This window comes from Cyprinus carpio, chromosome B11, assembly GCF_018340385.1.
Source record: "Cyprinus carpio isolate SPL01 chromosome B11, ASM1834038v1, whole genome shotgun sequence".
Lineage (NCBI taxonomy): Eukaryota > Metazoa > Chordata > Actinopteri > Cypriniformes > Cyprinidae > Cyprinus > Cyprinus carpio.
The window spans coordinates 2,569,187-2,588,174 of NC_056607.1; the positions used below are offsets into that span (position 1 = coordinate 2,569,187).

The window sequence follows — 18,988 nt, forward strand, 5'->3', positions numbered from 1 at the left end:
AAATATATCTAAATTACGGCCTATGCTCTCAATGTCAAATGCAGAAATGTTAATCCATGTGTTAATGATCTCAATGTTAGAGTATTGTAATGCTTTATTGGTTGGTTGTTCTGCACACTTAATAAACAAACACCAGCTAGTCCAAAATGCAGCAGCTAGAGTTCTTACTAGAACCAGGAAGTATGACCATATTAGCCCACATTGTATAGAAAAAAAAAATGGTATTCAAAATCTGCTAAAGGATTTTTAGGCTGCATTAATTAGGTCAACCGCAACCAGGAACACTTCCCATAACACCCGATGTACTTGCTACATCATTAGAAGAATGGCATCTACGCTAATATTAGTCTGTTTCTCTCTTATTCCGAGGTCACTGTAGCCACCAGATCCAGTACTTATCCAGACTAGATGGTGGATCAGCACCTAGAGAGGACCTCTGTACCCCCGAAAGTCAGTGGAGACCAGGACAACTAAATGAGCCCCAGATACCCTGCAAAGACCTTGTCTCAGATGGCCACCGGGACAAGACCACAGGAACCAGTTGAGTCCTCTGCACAATGTGACTTTGCTGCAGCCTGGAATTGAACTGCTGGTTTCGTCTGTCCAGAGGAGAACTGGCCTCCCGACTGAGCCTGGTTTCTCCCAAGGTTTTTTTCTCCATTCTGTCACTGATGGGAGTTTTGGTTCTCTCCACTGTCACCTCTGGCTTGTTTAGTTGGGGACACTTCATTTCCAGTGATATCGTTGACTTGATTGCACGGATACTATTTAAACTGAACTGAGCTGGATGATGACATCACTGAATTCAATGATGAACTGCCTTTAACTGAAAAATTTGTGTTTATTATTGTCATTTTGCATTATTGACACATTATTTTCCTATTTAATGTTGTTCAGCCGCTTTGACACAATCTGTATTGTTAAAAGCGCTATATAAATAAAGGTGACTTGACTTGACTTGACATCACAATTTAGACCCGTGCGTTCTACAGACTGGGACTAAAAAGTTATTTGGGGAACCGAAAATTGTTCTTCTATGGAGAAAGAAAAAAAAAGAAAAAAAAAAACCCTATTTGGAACCTTTATTTTTAAGAGTGTAATTCGGTGGAAAGAATGACATGAGATTTTTTGAGAAATACAATATTCACAATATCTAGTAGAAACATGAAAGGTATGAAAAAAACCTGACTAAAGGAAGACAATAGACAAAAGAAACCGTGATGGCATGAGAGCAAACGGAGGGAAAATAATTAGGGGGAAGAAAAAAGCAGAGCAAGCAGTTTGACGAGCAAATGTGGAAGGAGATGGAAGGATAATAGGATGTAGAAACTGACACCCAGAAGAAGGCGGGTGGTAACTGAGAGGGGCTGAAGAGATGCTATAGGAGGAGACGTATAGCAGGATAGAGCTAAAGCAGTGAAGGGGGCAGAGAGAGTGAAACTTAAGCTTTCTGGCCCTGATTTTCCATCCCTAAAGGCATTCTGTGGTTTCTAAAAAAAGCCCTGTATATTTGAAGTATCGCATCACGTGACCAGGGCTGTATTTATGAATCAAAGAGTTCAGTGCTTTCTGAGAGAAAGACAGAAAACGACAGAAAACACAAAGAGAGAGAGCAACTACAGGGGGACGCTTTACTGTACGCAAAACTACAACGGCTGTAAAGAAGACATGCATGGCAGAGAAAGTTTGATTGAAAGAGGGAGGGCAAGAATGCCAGAGAGCGAATGAGGAGGTAGAGGGAGTGGTGGTGGAGGGGGGAGTGAAAGAGAAAAGGCGGAATGCAACAGGCTTCTTTATTCACACAGAGAGACACATCTGACTTATACAAGTCAACCGAGCTGCTCTCATACGCTCAGTTCAAGCTTTCCCTCCAGACCTTCAATCACTATATCAGGTAAGTCTGATCTCCACCATGCTTTAACAGACCACAAAGAAATACGTTTAGAAAGTTTCAGAAGAGTTTTAATTTCATTTACAGCTTTTCCCCCCACAATAAAGCCCTACTCATGAAAACGAAAGAGACAGTGAATGTGAAAGACATGTTAGAGCAAGAATAAATGTGTGTTGTACAGGTTATTCCTGCAGACAGATCTGTATGTGTCGTAGTTTGGGATTTTCTTTTGATGACATTGAACTTATGATAAGGTTAGATATATTGAATGAAAAGAGTTGTAAAAATGTTTTTTTTTCTCCTCCATGAATTTGCCTGGATTGTGCGTGTGTAATGTTTTTGTGTGCCATTAAGTGTGGCTGGATTGGATGTTACATGTCAGTGAGGTGAACTGGCAGCTGTCAGCAGAAAACGTCTTATCAAGATCATCATGTTCAGACATTGATGAAATCAACAGAAACAGCTTCAACCTGTTGCTAGGAAATGACAGACTGCTGAAGTTCTCAGAACTTCACTGATACACCAAACAGTGCTTATTTGGGGCTCGTTACTATAGAATGAAACAATTCAGATGTTGTGGTTAAACTTTATTTTATGACAGGAATATTTTTTTTCAACTTTTCTGCAGACATGAGGTGACTTGTTTACATGGTGTTTCACTGAGCAAGTGATAAGGTTTTGAGGAAGGATTTAAAAAACAATTTGGTCAGGAAATATCTGAAGACATGAAGATTTGTTGCCAGTGTAAAATAAATCGCATCATCTGGTCAAAGCAGTCAGGTGGTGATTTGTGTCTTATCAAAGCAAGAACTGTTTGTCTCTTCTAAATTTGTCAAATGTTTGCTTAACCTTTACACACACTGACTATATCCACTACAGAACAATAGGCTTCTGATGAATGTCATATTTCGATTTGACTGTTGCCGTAATGACGCAATATTCCCAATCATACTCTTACATGCACAGATTCATGTATAAATATTCTGGGTAGTTGCTATAAGAAAACATGGTTATTTTTTTCCTTTCTTTGCTTGATGTCTTTTTAAACGAAAGAGCAGCAAATGAGTCAACTGTAGTGATTAGGGTTGTTATTATGTTTTATTATTAGATGCATTAATATCACAAGTGGACAGGTGTGAGATTGTCAATAGCTTTGCTGAAGGTTCTGTTAACACCTCAATCACGTAATTATCCAAATACAATGGAAATATTTAAATCCGCTGTTTTGAATATCGTGAGTGATTAAATGTTTGTGTTGAGATTGCTCTTGCTTCCTTACTGGAAATATGTTGTGTGTTTTGTATAGAGCGGTCAGGAAAGTTCATTCAGACCACCTCCCAATGGAAAGATCAGAATTTAGATCACTTTTAATTGTTTCTCCTAAACAAACAAACAAAGCAATACACAAACAATGGCGGAGTACATGGAACTGTATTTGCTGTTTAAGAGTTTGCTAACGCTTCTTCAGCAAAGTGTGGATGTACTTCACCAATATTACAATCAACAGCGGAGACGCATCATATAAAACATATAATCGTCACTTCCCTACAGGTACTGTTTACTAACAAGGTGACAGCGCAAACTACTGGCCTGGCATACGTAATACAGCATTTTTGGACATTTTCGCGGATATGTGTAAATGTGAATCATTTTGATAACTTTGTTGTGTATACGTGAAACTTTTTAAAAACACAAGGGAAGATCTTTTCTATTTTTGACTTCACCGTTGTCATGTAAACGTAGCCTTAGAAGAGACCTCTAATGTCAAACCTTTATCAGCTATGCTGTCCTCATATCTCTGTAGTCTTACTGTATGCCGAGAATTGTCTTTTTTGCATCTGTTTTTTATTTATTTATTTGTTTCCAAGGAATTTGTTTGAATGAATAATACATGATTGCGATCTCCACTAAATTTCCCAAGTTTTGAAACAGCAACCTCTGATCAGAACAATGTCATATCAAGTACCACCCACATATTTAATGATCTCCAAAAGCATGAAGTAGGTTTTAGCTCACAGATTATTCTTGTCACAGCCTGTTGCGCTGCATTTATTTGGCTAACACACATTTCATTAGTAATATGTAAGGGACTCGCCAGATACTGTATGTATATATTTAGACCTGCTCAAAAACAACTGAAAAAAATCTTTGTTGACCACAGGCCACAAACGATATATAATATCAGGTATTTGTATGCCATGTGTTAATGGGGCATACAGTATGTACAATAAAAATATTCAAGATTCAAGCAAAATCATCAAGACCTGACTGTACATAAAATGCTATAGTTGCAATAAAACTAGGCAAATTGACAGAAAGATTGCAAAAGCATCTTAAGAATTTTTTTTCATTCTACAGTATAATTACAACAATTGTAGTTACTATGGTGATTATGCAGACACTTTGGTTATCAAGGTCAATATAAACAATTGTCTTTGAAAGATAGAGGTTTGCTTGTGTACTTGTCTCTTTCTCTCTCTCTCTCTCTCTCTGTGTGTGTGTGTGTGTGTGTGTGTGTGTGTGTGTGAAAACTCGTTAGGCTTATATGCATCATTAGCTTAAATGTGTGAATATGTTTCCTAAAAATAATTATTTACGTTGTGATTTAAGTTAAAAGCCAGGCCCTGAAACCATCATCATATGGCTGAGCTGAGATTAAATGCATCCATGTTCATAAATAAACACCATCAATCCTGATCGACAGAGCAATTGTTTGCAGTATGGAAATGATTTATACTGATAAACACACCTTAAAATAGTTTGTAAACTGAATGGTTCTTTTAAACTGTGTTCATGAGATGCACAAGCACAATAATTAGGGCATGCATGTGTGATTTATAGCTCATCAGTCAATCTGTCAGCATGATGTCTTGAGCTGGGCTCGTCTCACCTGTCAGGCTGGCATTGTTCGTCTAGTCTAGCTGCACTTTAAACGCATTGCTCCTGTTTGCACCGGTGCAGTGTTTGTGTGTGATTGACAGAGAGAAAGCGAGAGAGCACTCTCTATTAAATACTTTAACTGCACCTCCCTCCATTCCTTATTGTTCTCAGCTTTTTGTGAATGACAGTTCCTTCAGGCAGAGAATGCTGTCTGTCTCTCGACTTCTCACCGTCTCTGCTTGTCTGCCAGTTCTGAGCAGCTTCCATCAGCCCCTTTCTTTTACTTCTGTCCGTGTCACGTAAGACACACATTTACCTATAGTTATCTAAATCAGCAGCATAGGAATCCATTGTTTTATATATTTTGTTTCACATCCTGTGCACCTGACAGAGGAAACTGAGCAGGTAATACAATAGTGAAGTTCACTGCAGATGGAAAGGAGCTACATAATTCATGCAGAAGTTGTGTAGAAGTGTTCTCCATATGTGCTGGCAGTCTGCACCGGGCCCGTGTTAATACTTTACTGCTGCCGCATCCGCAGTGCATTTAGATTGATTATTTGTGAGAAAGATGGTGAGAAATAGAGTAAAGGAAACATACAAAAGTTTGTGGAGATACCGAAAAAAGAACAAAGGGAGTGACTCAAACCATTTGGAATTTTAAAAACAGTTTGCATGCGGGTTATTAGAGAAATGTGTTGGGTTGAGACATAACAGATGATATGCTCATGAGGTAAAAACTGTCCTGATGTTCTCTTTTTTTAAAACTATATTTAGTACCTGGGCACAATCTCAATTAGACATGACCTCTGACCCACACTCGTTGCTCCAGGCACTAAAAGGTGACTACAGCCGGGACCTTTCAACTACTGGGGTCAACCAACAGAATCTGGTCAATATAACGGCACCATTGTGTGGTTCCTAGTCAAAGAAGTTGTCATCTGTGTCAGAAATTTCTATAATACAAGCATTTTATAAATGCTGAATGATTATTCAAAGATCCGGATGTGGATTGTGCATTTCAGAATTGAAATTAGACTGCTGGTCTTGCTCTAAAGTGAGAAAATTACCTTGAAAGAGTAAACTGAATGTAGAAGACAGGTGATGTTAGTACCTATTGTAGCACCCCTATAGCAAAGCCAGAAGCATGTGCATTTACATACTTTTGAAGAGTGCGTTTCAGGTCCACTTACTCACCATCATGTTGTTTCAAGCCTGTATGGCTTTCCTTTTTTTCAGTTAACACAAAAGAAGATGCTTTAAAGAATTTTTGTTGGGTCCAAAACATGCTCTTTAACTTGTGCACTGTTAACTTTAAGTGTAAAGGCGAAAAAACACTTTTTTATTGTAACTACATGAGGATGAGTAAATAGTAACAGAATTTTGAATATTTGGTTGGGCTATGATTTTGATGAGCCTGTTCGCTGTACCAGGACTTAAAAAAGAGCCCCTTACTGGTGTCAACTAACTGTATGCAATATTGAGGCCATTATGAATATTTACGAATATTCTGACCACTTTTTACTACACAGCCAACGACATAATGACGTTCATAAATTGAAGTTATTGTGCACCAACAGTGACCGCACTCATAAAAATATTTTGGAGGGAGGGAAGTCTTGTGTTCCAGTTTATTAGAGGATGGAAACTTAAGCCATTACCTGCATCTGTATGTTTTAGTTTGCTTTAAGTGTAAAATTTAAAGCCTTAAAGTGTACGCATGCTGTGAATAGAGCCTAAAATGTGCATGCACATGTGTGAACATTTGTGAGCTGTCTCACACCTGTGTGCATGGACATTTAAATGTGAAATATGTGACTCTGAGTCTCAGTTTTGACACATGCACGCTTGTGTACAATAATGGCCATCTGTATTTGCTGAGCCCGTAGGCATGCATGTGAAAATCCCTGCCTTGCATATGTGTGTTAATATGTCTGTGTTTTAATGCACCACATCCTTTGGTTTGAAGTTCACAACCTCCCTCAAGGCACCTTGATTTATGGCTCATATTTCAGCAACGTAATTATTCCCTCTTAGTTCATGTTTTTCCAGACATGTTTTGCCTTTGCGGCTGTTCGTCGTTTCTTTGGGGAACTGCAGGGCTCTTGTTGGAGGTGCCAAACCTCATTCATTAGCACGCATCAAAGACAAGCTCTCTCGAACCTGGAGCAAAGTCAGCTTTTGTCACACATGGCCGTGACCAGGTGCTGAGGCAGACCTTTTTAAAATCCACGTTCATAGTGACATAAAGACCTTGTTTAACATGAACAACTCATTTGGTGTTGAATTGTAGTGCCCAAGCAGCACTGTTCAAATCCAAAGAGAGCACTTCATGAATACAGAACTGTTCATTTACTGACAAGTTTACTTTGATGAATTTATGCCATTCTGTGCCAGGCTATTACATATAGTGTTATAATGTCATAATATTGCCTTTCTTTGAAAATATTCTACAGAAGGTAAATTAACACATGCAGTTTACGAGTTCATGAGTCTAGAGAAGACTGTGTGTTTTGTTGGCCAGGAAAACTGCACTCTTTCATTACACACTAGATGTGTCTGACCGGGTCCAAAATTTCCTTTTTACTGCTAATTGGATGTTCCTACACAAAGTCATAAATTAAGGTGTTACTATGAGGACTTAGAGCAATTTACAGTCATTAAAATGGGTTCTGCGTTGTGTAGTTTTTGGTTTGCATTCAAAGAGCATGTCACTGTTATGACAGCATTTTAATCTCATTCGGCTTCAGTAGACTTAAAGCTGAAGCGCTAATAGTGTCACCAAACACAACTGCATGCATAAATAAATGAATAAAATAACATCATTCTATTCACACAAGTTTCCTGGACATTCCCCATGTCTTTAATTGGTCAGCCAAACAGAAAGTCCCGCCTCAAATTCACGCCATTGGTTGAGCCTGTGTTGCTGCGTTGAACTGGTCAGGATGCTCAAACAAAAAAATAGACAGATTTTGATAGATCAACAGTTTTCAGGATGGCAACCACCAAAATAGAGGGGTTTTTATGTGATATAAACAAAATATTCACAAAAATCTGTTTACCACAAAAGAGGATATTTATCATTTGAACCAATGTTACCTTAAAGTCAGGTTGTGCTCACTGGACATCACACTTACCGTTGGTCATTTAGATACTCCTATCCAAAGTGGATTACAAATGAACATCACAAGCATTTCTCATGCCAACAATATTTACATATGGCAATGGCACGTTTCAGAAGTAGTAGTAGTATAGAAAGCATAGTAAACTTGGTAACATAAAGTCGCCTAGTTTCTTTTAGCTTTAGTTTTTGTCAATAGTTTTCTGCGATGAGGACATGCCATGCCACCTGTCCATGTTGGCATCCTGTCCGTTTTGGCTAAATACTACTAAGTGGCAGAACAGTTTTGCACCTCAAAACAATAAAAATGTATTTGTTCATTCTTGTTTATTTGCTATTTTATGGGTGATATGTAGTTACACACATAAAATAGCAAATTAACAAGAATGGGAGAAAATGGGACTTAAGATTGAAAGGGTGCACACACACACACACACACACACACACACACACACACACACACACACACACACACACACACACACACACATATGTATGTGACAGGGTTCATATATTGAAAAATTTGATGAGATCCATTGATTATTTAGAAACATGACCTTCAGCATTGACTGTGTTTATGCTGTCTTTGTGCTACCCACATGAGATAAATATTTCCCAATATTGCATCATAGAAAGTTTGTGGGCATTACCTCATTACCTCCTCTCTTTATACCCCCTCCCTCTGTTCACGCTGGTAAATGAGAGCAGACCCAGACCAGGCAAACGCTGTCATATAAATGCAGCATTGAGGCAGGGCACACACAGGCGCTTTTGTTGACAGTGTAAAGGTGCGCACCCTGCGGAGGGCCACAGGAGAGAGCAGACATACTGCCCTGCAGCATGTGTCCATCTGGAGGCTAGGGACATGGGTTGGATGAAAGAAATATAGAAACTAGATGCTAAGCATGGGTAATGGACCTTAACGAATTAATTCATTTGGTGAAATGTTGCATTACATCACTGTCTCAGAAATGGATGCTCTGCAGTGAATGGGTGCCGTCAGAATGAGAGTCCAAACAGCTGATAAAAACATCACAATAATCCACAAGTAATCACTCCAGTCCATCAAAAAAAAAAAAAAAAAAAAAAAAAAAAAAAAAACCTTGCATGTTTGTAAGAAACAAATCCATTATTAAAACGTTTTAACTTCAAACCACCGTGTCTGACTAAAATACCATAATAACATTTCCTCCAGTGAAAAGGACTTCTCATCTGAATCAGATCAAGCACTGTCCAAAACAGTTTTTAACAAATATGTAGGTGGACTTTGATGTGAGAGATGATGGGGATGGACTTTTTCACTGGAGCAAAAGATATTTTGGGATAAATGCAGCTTTTCGTGTGTTAACTGGATTACTTTTGTGGATTTTTGTGATGTTTTCATCAACTGTTTGGACTCTCATTCAGATGGCACCCATTCACTACATTGATCCAATAGTGAGAAAGTTATGTAATGCTAAATATCTCCAATGTTTTGAATAACATTTTTGGGTGAACTATTTCTTTAATAGTTTTATTTCAATTTTATTTTAATTTAATAATTGTACTGAATGTGGTTGGAAAATGGCTTAATGAAGGAGCTAAAAATATTTAGTAAAAACGTAATTATGTTTAGAGGTTGGTTACAGTCATGATACAGTATAACAAATATAATAAGTTTAATAATATAAATAATTTAATATAAAATCAACAAAGGTCCCGCAATTATTCTATAAAAACAAATGTGTGCATAAAATTGGTGATGTCTTCTTCAAATGCTATTTAAAGAATGTGTGTATACATATATATTAATACTGTATATGGTACGCTCTGGGTGAATGCTGGGTACACTTTGTCATTAACCCATATAGGCAATTCTCCTGTATAACTGCTTGTTATTGCACCGTTTTACTGGGTGAAATAAAACCATTGCTTTTTATATGCTGCAAGGCCTCATTCACCCCTAACACAAACACACACACACACACACACACTTAAAACACACACAAACAGACTTATACTTATGCCCAATGTGTGTCTAATTAATGAGAAACTTCTGCACAATAGAGGAATGTTTCATTCCTGGCTTTGCATTTTCCACTTTTGTTTACAGTTTTGTTCTCATTTTGATCACTTTTTACTTCTAAGTACTTAATAATGATTCTGTTTGATTTTCTGTACTCTTAATACATTCCCACACAAAGCTTTTGCATGCAAAGTCCTATAACCTTTCTTTTCTTTTCTTTTCTTTTCTTTTCTTTTCTTTTCTTTTCTTTTCTTTTCTTTTCTTTACTTTTCTTTTTCACCTTGCATGTTTCTGCTTTTTTCTAAAACATCACTGTTTTCTTTCATCCTGTTCTGCTTTTTTTTGATTGTTCTTCTCATCGCTTTGTTGAAAACATCTTGAAAACTGTCATCTTGAATGAGATGAAGAAACCGCTGAGGACGAAAACATGTCAAGAAGGGGGATTTTCAAAGGACAGCGAGTCAAAAAGGGAGGGATTTAGAAAATATAAGAAATTCAGTTCTGGAGAATTTGGAACTTAAATAAATAAATAAATAAAATAATAAAGTAAAATGAAATGAAAAAAAAAAGGTCATATACATGTCAGTCAGTAAGTACACGGGACAGTGAGGTGTATTTGAATGTAGTTCAGTGTTTGTGTGTGCATGATCAGAGTGGGACTGATTGTTGATGCGTTCTGAAACATGGCCATTCTGCACAGTCCTCACATGTGGAACAGTTTACTGCAGCCCTGCTCCAAATGAACACAGCCTTACAGAGCAACAGACTGCAATTAAAAGAAAGAACCATGCAGGCTAAGAGACAGACAAAGATAGAGAGAGAATAGTCCACTTATAAGTAGATTAAAAGGAGTGCACTTTATAAATCGTGACAAAAGGTACCAGGTAATGTACCTGTGAAATGAAACAATGCCAATGGAAACTCCTTACTATAATACATTTCAAATGTGCAAAACAGCTCTTTGAATGTAAACATGATTCTTTAAAAATGCAATCCATTACAGTCATGTGTGTCAGTTAAGAAAACTTGTATTTGTAATCTGCATGAAGATATGGAAAGTCAGCTTCACCATTTATGGGTTTGTGCTCTGGAACTTTCCATCAAGTCCTGATGGAGGCAGAAGGAGGGGGTTAAGCGAGCGCTGGGTGCCCTCCACCCTGGGCATGTGGCAGTAGAACAGAGGCAGCTTTATTGAGCTGTGTCTCTGATTTAAATCATATGGCATCGCCTGGAATCACTTCATGGCTTGGAGGCCGTTCAAATGAATGCCCAACAAGAGACTCGCTCTGTTTCTCCCCCTCATTTCATCTGTTTGTTGGATCTCAGTTTCTTTCACAGTGGTTCTCACTAAAGCAAATGGCGTCATGACTGTTTGATTATGATGCTGTGTCTTTTATATCTCAGATGTCTTCAAGGTAAAATGTCTTACCTGAAGAAATATGCACACAAAATGATTAGAACTCAAAGTTTCAGGTATTTCTTGTCATTTCTTAAAAGCATGCCATTTACGTGAAATGTGACAACTGATTTGACGGACCTGGCTAAACTGTTCACCAATTCAGGATAGATTATTTGTAAAAAGATCTTTGCCCAGACAGGCAGGATTATTATTATTTTTATTTTTTTTGGCTTATCCGGCTCAAACCTATTTAGTTGTTTACAGACCTTACAGCAGAAAACCACATGAAATCTGGCTTATACAAACCCAAACCAAACCACATTCATATGTGGTCTGAAATCAGACTGCAGTTTTAGGTTCTTGGAAATGTGTGTGTTTCAATCTGAATGGTCAGATTTTTTTTTTGTTGTTTTTCCAGACATCAAATGCACATTACTTAGTGCGTAAAGACTGAGCAAAAAATAAGTAAACTAAGACACAACTGTAGAGGGTATATTTTTTTGAAGAAAATTATATTTTTTTACTCTGACATAGAAGATAGTGATCTCATAGCTGTCAGATGCAGACAGTTCAAATTCTGCATTATTTTTCTTTATATGTTGATAACATTCTTCTGTCTGACGTTGCCTCACCAGTTGGATCCTGACCAATTTTATGAGAAATTATTGATTTGACCTCTTGTGCTAAACTGTTGTTAATAGTGCATAGGGGTTGGATTATTTTTAAATGCTATTTTTTTCCTCTTGTGTTTTTCTGCAGGCATCTGTTGGATTACTGTGCGTCAATTCTGGATCACTTGCTGAGATCACCTTCCATTCAGATCAGTGCTGTGCAAATGTTTATAATGGATTTACGATTATTGCACACAGCTTAGTAAGAGAATTCCTTTTTATAAAAAGTGTCAAAGTGAAAAGGTAGAGAAGTGGTAATTTAACATCTCAACGAAAGGACCATAGGACAGTTTTGGATTTTGGAGGACTGCCATCATCAAAATGGCAACCAATAGGGAGAGGCCTATGAGTCATATGACAGGGTTCTACCCCTTTGCCTTCAGTTCAATGCGAAACCACTCCCCCTTTGATCTTCTGGCCAATGGGAGCTTATTTGGACGATTTGGAGCGGACCTTCCCAAAGAGATGGCAGCTCTGTGTAAGTAGCAGAATAATATCATTTTATGAATAAAACTGGAGCTAATAGTGTGTTCTTTTCTTATGTTGCCCTTATGTTTTTTTTTTTTGTGTGTGTTTTTTTTTTTTGTGAGTGTGTGTTAAATATTATTACAATTGAAAATAACTGTTTTCTATTTTAATAAATATTATATATGTACTTTATTCCTGTGATGGCAAAGGAAAAAAAAACATCTTTAAATCACAGGAATAAATAACATTTTACATTATATTCACATAGAAATAAGTTATTTTAAATTGTAATAATTCACAATTTCATTGTTTTTATTGTATTGTTGTTCAAATAAAAGTGCATGAAAATACTTCTCTCAAAAATATTATCTACACACTTAAATTATCCATATATTACTTTTTTAAAAGGAAGAGCAAAATAAATGAAGCTATTATAGAAGATTCTACCAGTAAAGTGTGCTTTGAGTTTCTTCAGTTCAGGGTTTGTTCTTGATGTTGGCTGTGTTCAGACATGCACATCCACTGTATCAAACAGACCACATGCCAGTCACCACCTCCTGGAATAATCCTGCCGAAGCGCACACACACACCACACCACTGTATCAAACAGACCACATGCCAGTCACCACCTCCTGGAATAATACTGACGAAGAGAGAAAAAAAAAAAAAAAAAAAAAAAAACACAGAAAGGCAAATTCAAATCCTTTGCACGCTGAAGAATGCATATAAACACAAATGTCCATTTATAGCCAGAAAAGAGTGAAAGAGGAGGATACAACTTTGTTCAGCAAACTGAACAAAGATTACATTTCAATACAAAAAAAGGAAAAGGAAAAAAAGTCACATAGCGGTCACAGGATGTTTGATGTATGATACCTGGGATACTGCTTCGTATTTTGTCTTCCTGAGAGATAAAAAAGTAGTAAAAGTAAAATAGTTGTGTTAACAGTATCCAGTGTGATTATCTCATCATGTGGTGCCTTCATACACAGACACTTCATTAGCTCCATTTAATAAGAGATAGCATCTACCCATCCCTCAATCTATCCTTTCTTCTTTCAGAGTAGGAACATACAGAGGGAGAGACAGAGAGGCAGATGGGCTAGACGGGCGGGACAGTCTGTTTCTTGAAATAGCTGATCACTCAGTTGTTTGCATCGTAAACAACAGAGTATTTTAAAGCCTTCACCCTGTCCTCACTCTTAAAACAAGGCCAAAAAAAAAAAAAATGCATGCAGTGCACACAAGGATAATGATATTGAACCAACTGCAAGCACAGAGTTCCGTTGCCATAAACACTGGTTGTTAAATTTGTGTGCTTGTAAGAAACCCTAGTTCACTAAATTTGGTAACCTAAAAATTGTAGATGTCAATTAAATGGTTTTGTTTGTCAAAAATATGATTTAATATCACTGAATCAATCTAAATATATCAATTTATACCACCAAGACTCATGTTATGGGTTAAAACAGATAAAAACAAGGCCTTATGAGACATATAATGCACTTGACACATAATGCAACAATGCACAAAATCCAGGTTGTATAGCTAAACGTATTTTGGGCTAAAGTTGTCCAGTGGGTCTTATTTACACACACACACACACACACACACACACCTCCACACTTACAAATCACACACACACACACACACACACACACACACACACACACACACACACACACACACACACACACACACACACACACACACACACACACAAACTGTATATCACATCCATCTAGCTTATGGTGAAAGTGTTAAGGTCAGTGGTTGAGAATACTTAATTTTTGATACATTAAATATGTTTGCTGTTCTTTCTGCAGTGGTGGCATAAAAACTGCTGAAGTGAAGTTTTTTTTTTTTTCTTTTTTTATGAATTAAATATTAAATTATGTGTTTTGTGTCTGATGGCTTATGAATTGAGACATTATTCAGCCGCAGTACTGACAGCAACTCTATTAACTGTACATAAAAGACCACTTTACTTTTTTATTGGCTTCAGATTTAACGTCCTGAGATGTTAGACAAATTCTGAGTAAAATCGAGTACACTTTGCATGCTTTTACTCTGCACCTAAAACCTGGGACTTCTGTAGAGCTAAAACTTTACATTTGACATTCACCACACATAAAATAGAAACATGGAATTCAAAAGAACCTGGAATTCACAATAATAACAAATATGGAAATATAACATTTAATATTTATAATATTGAATTTGCAGTGCAAAATATTGTGCAACATAATTTATCATATAATAAATATAATATTGAATATAAATAATACATTACATAATATTGTACAAATATAAAACTATTAAATACTCTCAAAACACCAGAAGCACACACAAAATCTGCAAAACCATACACTAATTTTCAATTTCATAAGACACTTTTTGCAAAACACAACACACAATTCTCTACGTAACACACAAAAATCTAACAGGAACTAATATTATGGCAAAGGTGTTTGCAAATGTTTGCTTTTGAGGTGTGTTTGTGATATTTTGGATGCAGTGCTTCATTTTGCAAAAGATGTAAGGCAATTTGCATTTTGTGTGTGCAATTCTTGGATTAATGTGTAAAGTTTTGAAAAAAAGAGGCAACGTTTTGAAAATGTAAGCAAAAACAAACAAACAAACAAAACTTTAAAATACCAGTCACTCCTCTGTAGCTCTACTGCCCCCAAAGGACAAATATGGTATATTCGTTTAATGATATCATTGCTGTAGTTCACTTAGTTCATTAAGTGTGACTGGAAAGTCTCTCTCTCTCTCTCTCTCTCTCTCTCTCTCTCTCTCTCTCTCTCTCTCTCTCTCTCTCTCTCTCTCTCTCTCTCTCTCTCTCTCTCTCATTGCATGCACAAGGAAATATGGAATACTTATCTATGACACTGAAGTGTGCAATCTCACATTCTCATTCAAATGGTGTGCTCAACATAAATAAAATGGATTGCATTGGTCATACAAAAAAAGCTATCCTTTAACACACTCCAACCCACAAACTCACTCATCTGCACATGAGGTTATGAATCTAGTGGAGCTTCTGGTTTTTCTTTTTTAAGCAGAGGATGGCCAAATGCAGAGGTTACTGCAGGACTGAGGCTGTGAAAGCACAAACTCCACATTGTGCCTCTTTATTTATTTATATAGAATTGGATTGGAATTTCTGGGGTTTGGCCCAATTCTTAAAACCACCAGTGGTGTGTGTGTGTGTGTGTGATAGAGAGAGAGAGAGAGAGAGAGAGAGAGAGAGATTAGTTTTTTATATTTTATTTATTGATTGTTTGCATGATGGAGGATTCTAGTAAAGTAATTTGAAATGAAGATTATAAAGTTATAGAGGTTGTTATTTAAACTGTAAAAAGAAATAAAGAAAGAAAAAAAGACAGACAGACGGACAGAAAGAAAGAGTGGGTGGTGATAGAGATCAGCTGGCTAAATGCTGCAGGGAAACTGTCCCGTCACAAGTTAGCTGGCATGACTTACTGACATTAAAACAGGAGTGAGTTGTGCACTTTTATGCCAGTAGCATTTGTCAAGCTGTGCTTGAATCTTTCTATTTGTTCATTTACAGGAATAGTTCAAAAATGAAAATTCTAACATCACTTAAAAATCTGAACATCATTTCTAGACCTTCTTTATGGCTGACTATTTTTTTCTGTGGAACACAAAAGGAGATGTTTAGCAGAATGGTTATGCTGCTCTTTTCCTGATCATATGAATTAATATGACCTGGATAGGTCTGTGTGACTAATCCGAATTTGATTTAATTAATCAAATTAATCCAATGATTATGAAACCATGATAATCATGAAAATGTTTTATATAGATTCAGTATTATTATTATTATTATTATTTTTTTTTTTTTTTGCTGACTGTTTACTTGTCTTCTGTATTAGTTTCTGCTGTGGAAGACGAACCTTATTTGAGCAACAAATAATATACTTAATTTATTTACTTATATTTAATTAACAAAAGAATGAAAACAAATCCTGCAACAATCCTAATCATATTATATAATTGTGATTACAGTATTGACCATAATTAAAAAGTGATTTGACTGTGAAGTAGTTCTTCCCCCCTGAAGAAACTGGCTTGGATGTGAGGGATCCAGAGTAAAGTTTTTTGAATTTATATCCTATATATTTTATATATTTCTATCATGACAACTCTCTAAAGATTTTAGCATGGCAATGGATATGACAGTGTTAATGTATGTGGTCTTGGCGGATTAGATCTGCTACACTGCTGCTGCTGCAAAACAAGTACAGGAGCTTGCTACTGCCAGTACATACACAGATTCTGTGAGTATTTAAGACATACTACTGCTGGACAAATACCATACAAAATAACCCCCCAAAAGCTGGAACGAGAAACAAAACAGCCAAAATATGTATGCTGCTTTGAGCATGAAAACATACTGCTGCTACGTATACAATAATATGCTTGAAATCATCCCCATAAGGCAGGAGAGAGATGACATGAGATCTATTGCCAAGACATATGTACTGCTGCTGAGAGTGTTTGCTATCTCTGTGAGCCTGGGCCCGTTTGCCGCTAGTGGACCACTGCTGTGTGTACCTGATCGGTTGACCAGATAGCTTAAACTAGTGAATTGACTTAAATGTGTTTCTGGGTGGGTGCTGTACCCGTTTATTAACTAATGACCTAAATAACTGTCTGTCTGAGCCAATATAGCTAAAAACTTAGGTAGAAACATGCACTATATGCGTCAATAACAAACAGGAATCACATAGATAGATAGATGAAGTAACCCCCATCAACCACCCGATTCAGGCTCAGGTGTCCTGAGAAAATAGTTTTAAATTCTGTCATTCAGTAATTGTCTTTTTTTCCTTTTTTTTATCATTCATCAACGTCACTGCAATGAAAATATATTTACCCTTAACCTATTTATATGCTAACAAAACATTTTCTGTAAAAGCAAATCACTGAACATCTTGTAATTGTGGTATAGTATGCCCAACTAATTCTGCCTAAAAATCCAAATGCTCACTTTTTCTTTTTTGATAGTTTAATATATTTTTATTGCATATTAAGAATAAGAATGTTTAGATTGTATGATCAGATCATTAGTTTCAGTGGATCTCTGAAAGCTTGCCGCAAACTGCTCTAGTGAATGCTAACCAGCCATTTAAATGTAAAGCAAGAAGCTCATAGTCACAAGCTCAAGTATTTAATGCTGTGAATACCATCAGTTTGCGTTAACTAGCCATCAGCCCACGCCATCTACAGTTTCATGACAGAACTTGGCATATATATGATAGCTTTCTGAATTTTCATCTTTGGATGAACTTCTTCTTTAAGTGAACATTTGCAGATTTATTACCAATGCAAATTAAGTTAATTGGACTTTTGCAAATGTTTGTATGTGTGTACATAAGTGCCCTTTAATGAAGGAAAGACTGTATTCCCCCTAGAGGGTCAGATTACAATTCATGACCAACACACACACACACACACACACACACACACACACACACACACACACACTACAGACCCCCAAGGAACAACACATTCCAATACAAGCAAATCCAGCACACATGCAGTCAGAAATCCAAACCCAAATGCTGTGCAGCTCCAACCACTAAGTATGAGGGCCAGGTTTATGTTCCTTGCTGGAAGAAGAGTGAGCCGTTTGAACAGAGTAGGTTTTGTTCAGTCTGTCTGGGCATCCCATGACGCCAGTGCTCGGCAGTAAAAAACTTGCATTTGATTCTGCAAAAGCCTGTGGATGAGCAACCAACACCAATGGAGAAAGACAGAGACAATTAAAAAAATAATAAAAAGATACAAAAAGAGCAGAGGCACAGATGGACAGCAATGATTGGCAGATAGATGAAAAGCAGAAAGGCCTGGGAAAGAGACAGAAAGAAAGAGACAGAATGGGGCGCCTTTTCCTGTCTGCATTCCCCCTTCCTTTCTGCAGTCCTCGGGCCTTGGCTTGCATGTGTGTGTGTGTGTGTTTGAAGGGGGGTGTAATTGCCTCAAGGTGTGGAGAGAACAGAACTGGCTGAGATTGTGCAGTGCTGCTCCCTGTTGTGTGTCACTGTGGAGTGTGTGCGTGTGTGTGTGTGTGCGAGAGAGAGAGGGAGAACAAGAGAATGAGAAAGCGCAAGAGAGGGAGGGGGATGTGTTGAAAGACAGGTGAAAACGTTGAGACAGAGAGAGCAAAGGTATGGGGTGAAATAGGGGATAACGTATGTGCAGATTAACAGATGTCTACAAAATGGGAAGGCAGGCGAAAGAAAAGCAGCTTTGTAAACCGCGTTTGGTAAAATTTGGATTCACATTTTGTGAAAGCTTGATCAAATGTTTTTTACTTCTCTCAGTCAGAATGTAGTGCTTTTATGCTGCATTTCCCAAATATACAATAACACTAATTAGCAATTTATGAAACACAGTGTTGTTGCTGTTCAATGTGCTGTATGTGCTAGTATTTCCATTTGTTAACATTAGTTAACTGGTTACATGAACTAACAATGAAAGAAATATATAAAACAATTATTAATCTTAGTCACTATTAATT

The 18,988-nt window shown here is 37.1% G+C and overlaps 1 protein-coding gene across 1 annotated transcript in view; it reads left to right on the forward strand.

Moving 5' to 3' along the window:
* The first annotated feature begins 1,327 nt into the window (after window positions 1-1,327).
* The window catches only part of rargb (retinoic acid receptor, gamma b), a 39,546-nt gene continuing 21,885 nt past the window's right edge, over window positions 1,328-18,988 (forward strand). The window contains exons 1-2 of the mRNA XM_042733554.1: window positions 1,328-1,894; window positions 12,056-12,445. Coding sequence (XP_042589488.1) covers window positions 12,289-12,445 — 157 coding nt within the window. The 5' untranslated portion in view covers window positions 1,328-1,894; window positions 12,056-12,288. The remainder of the gene's footprint in view (window positions 1,895-12,055; window positions 12,446-18,988) is intronic.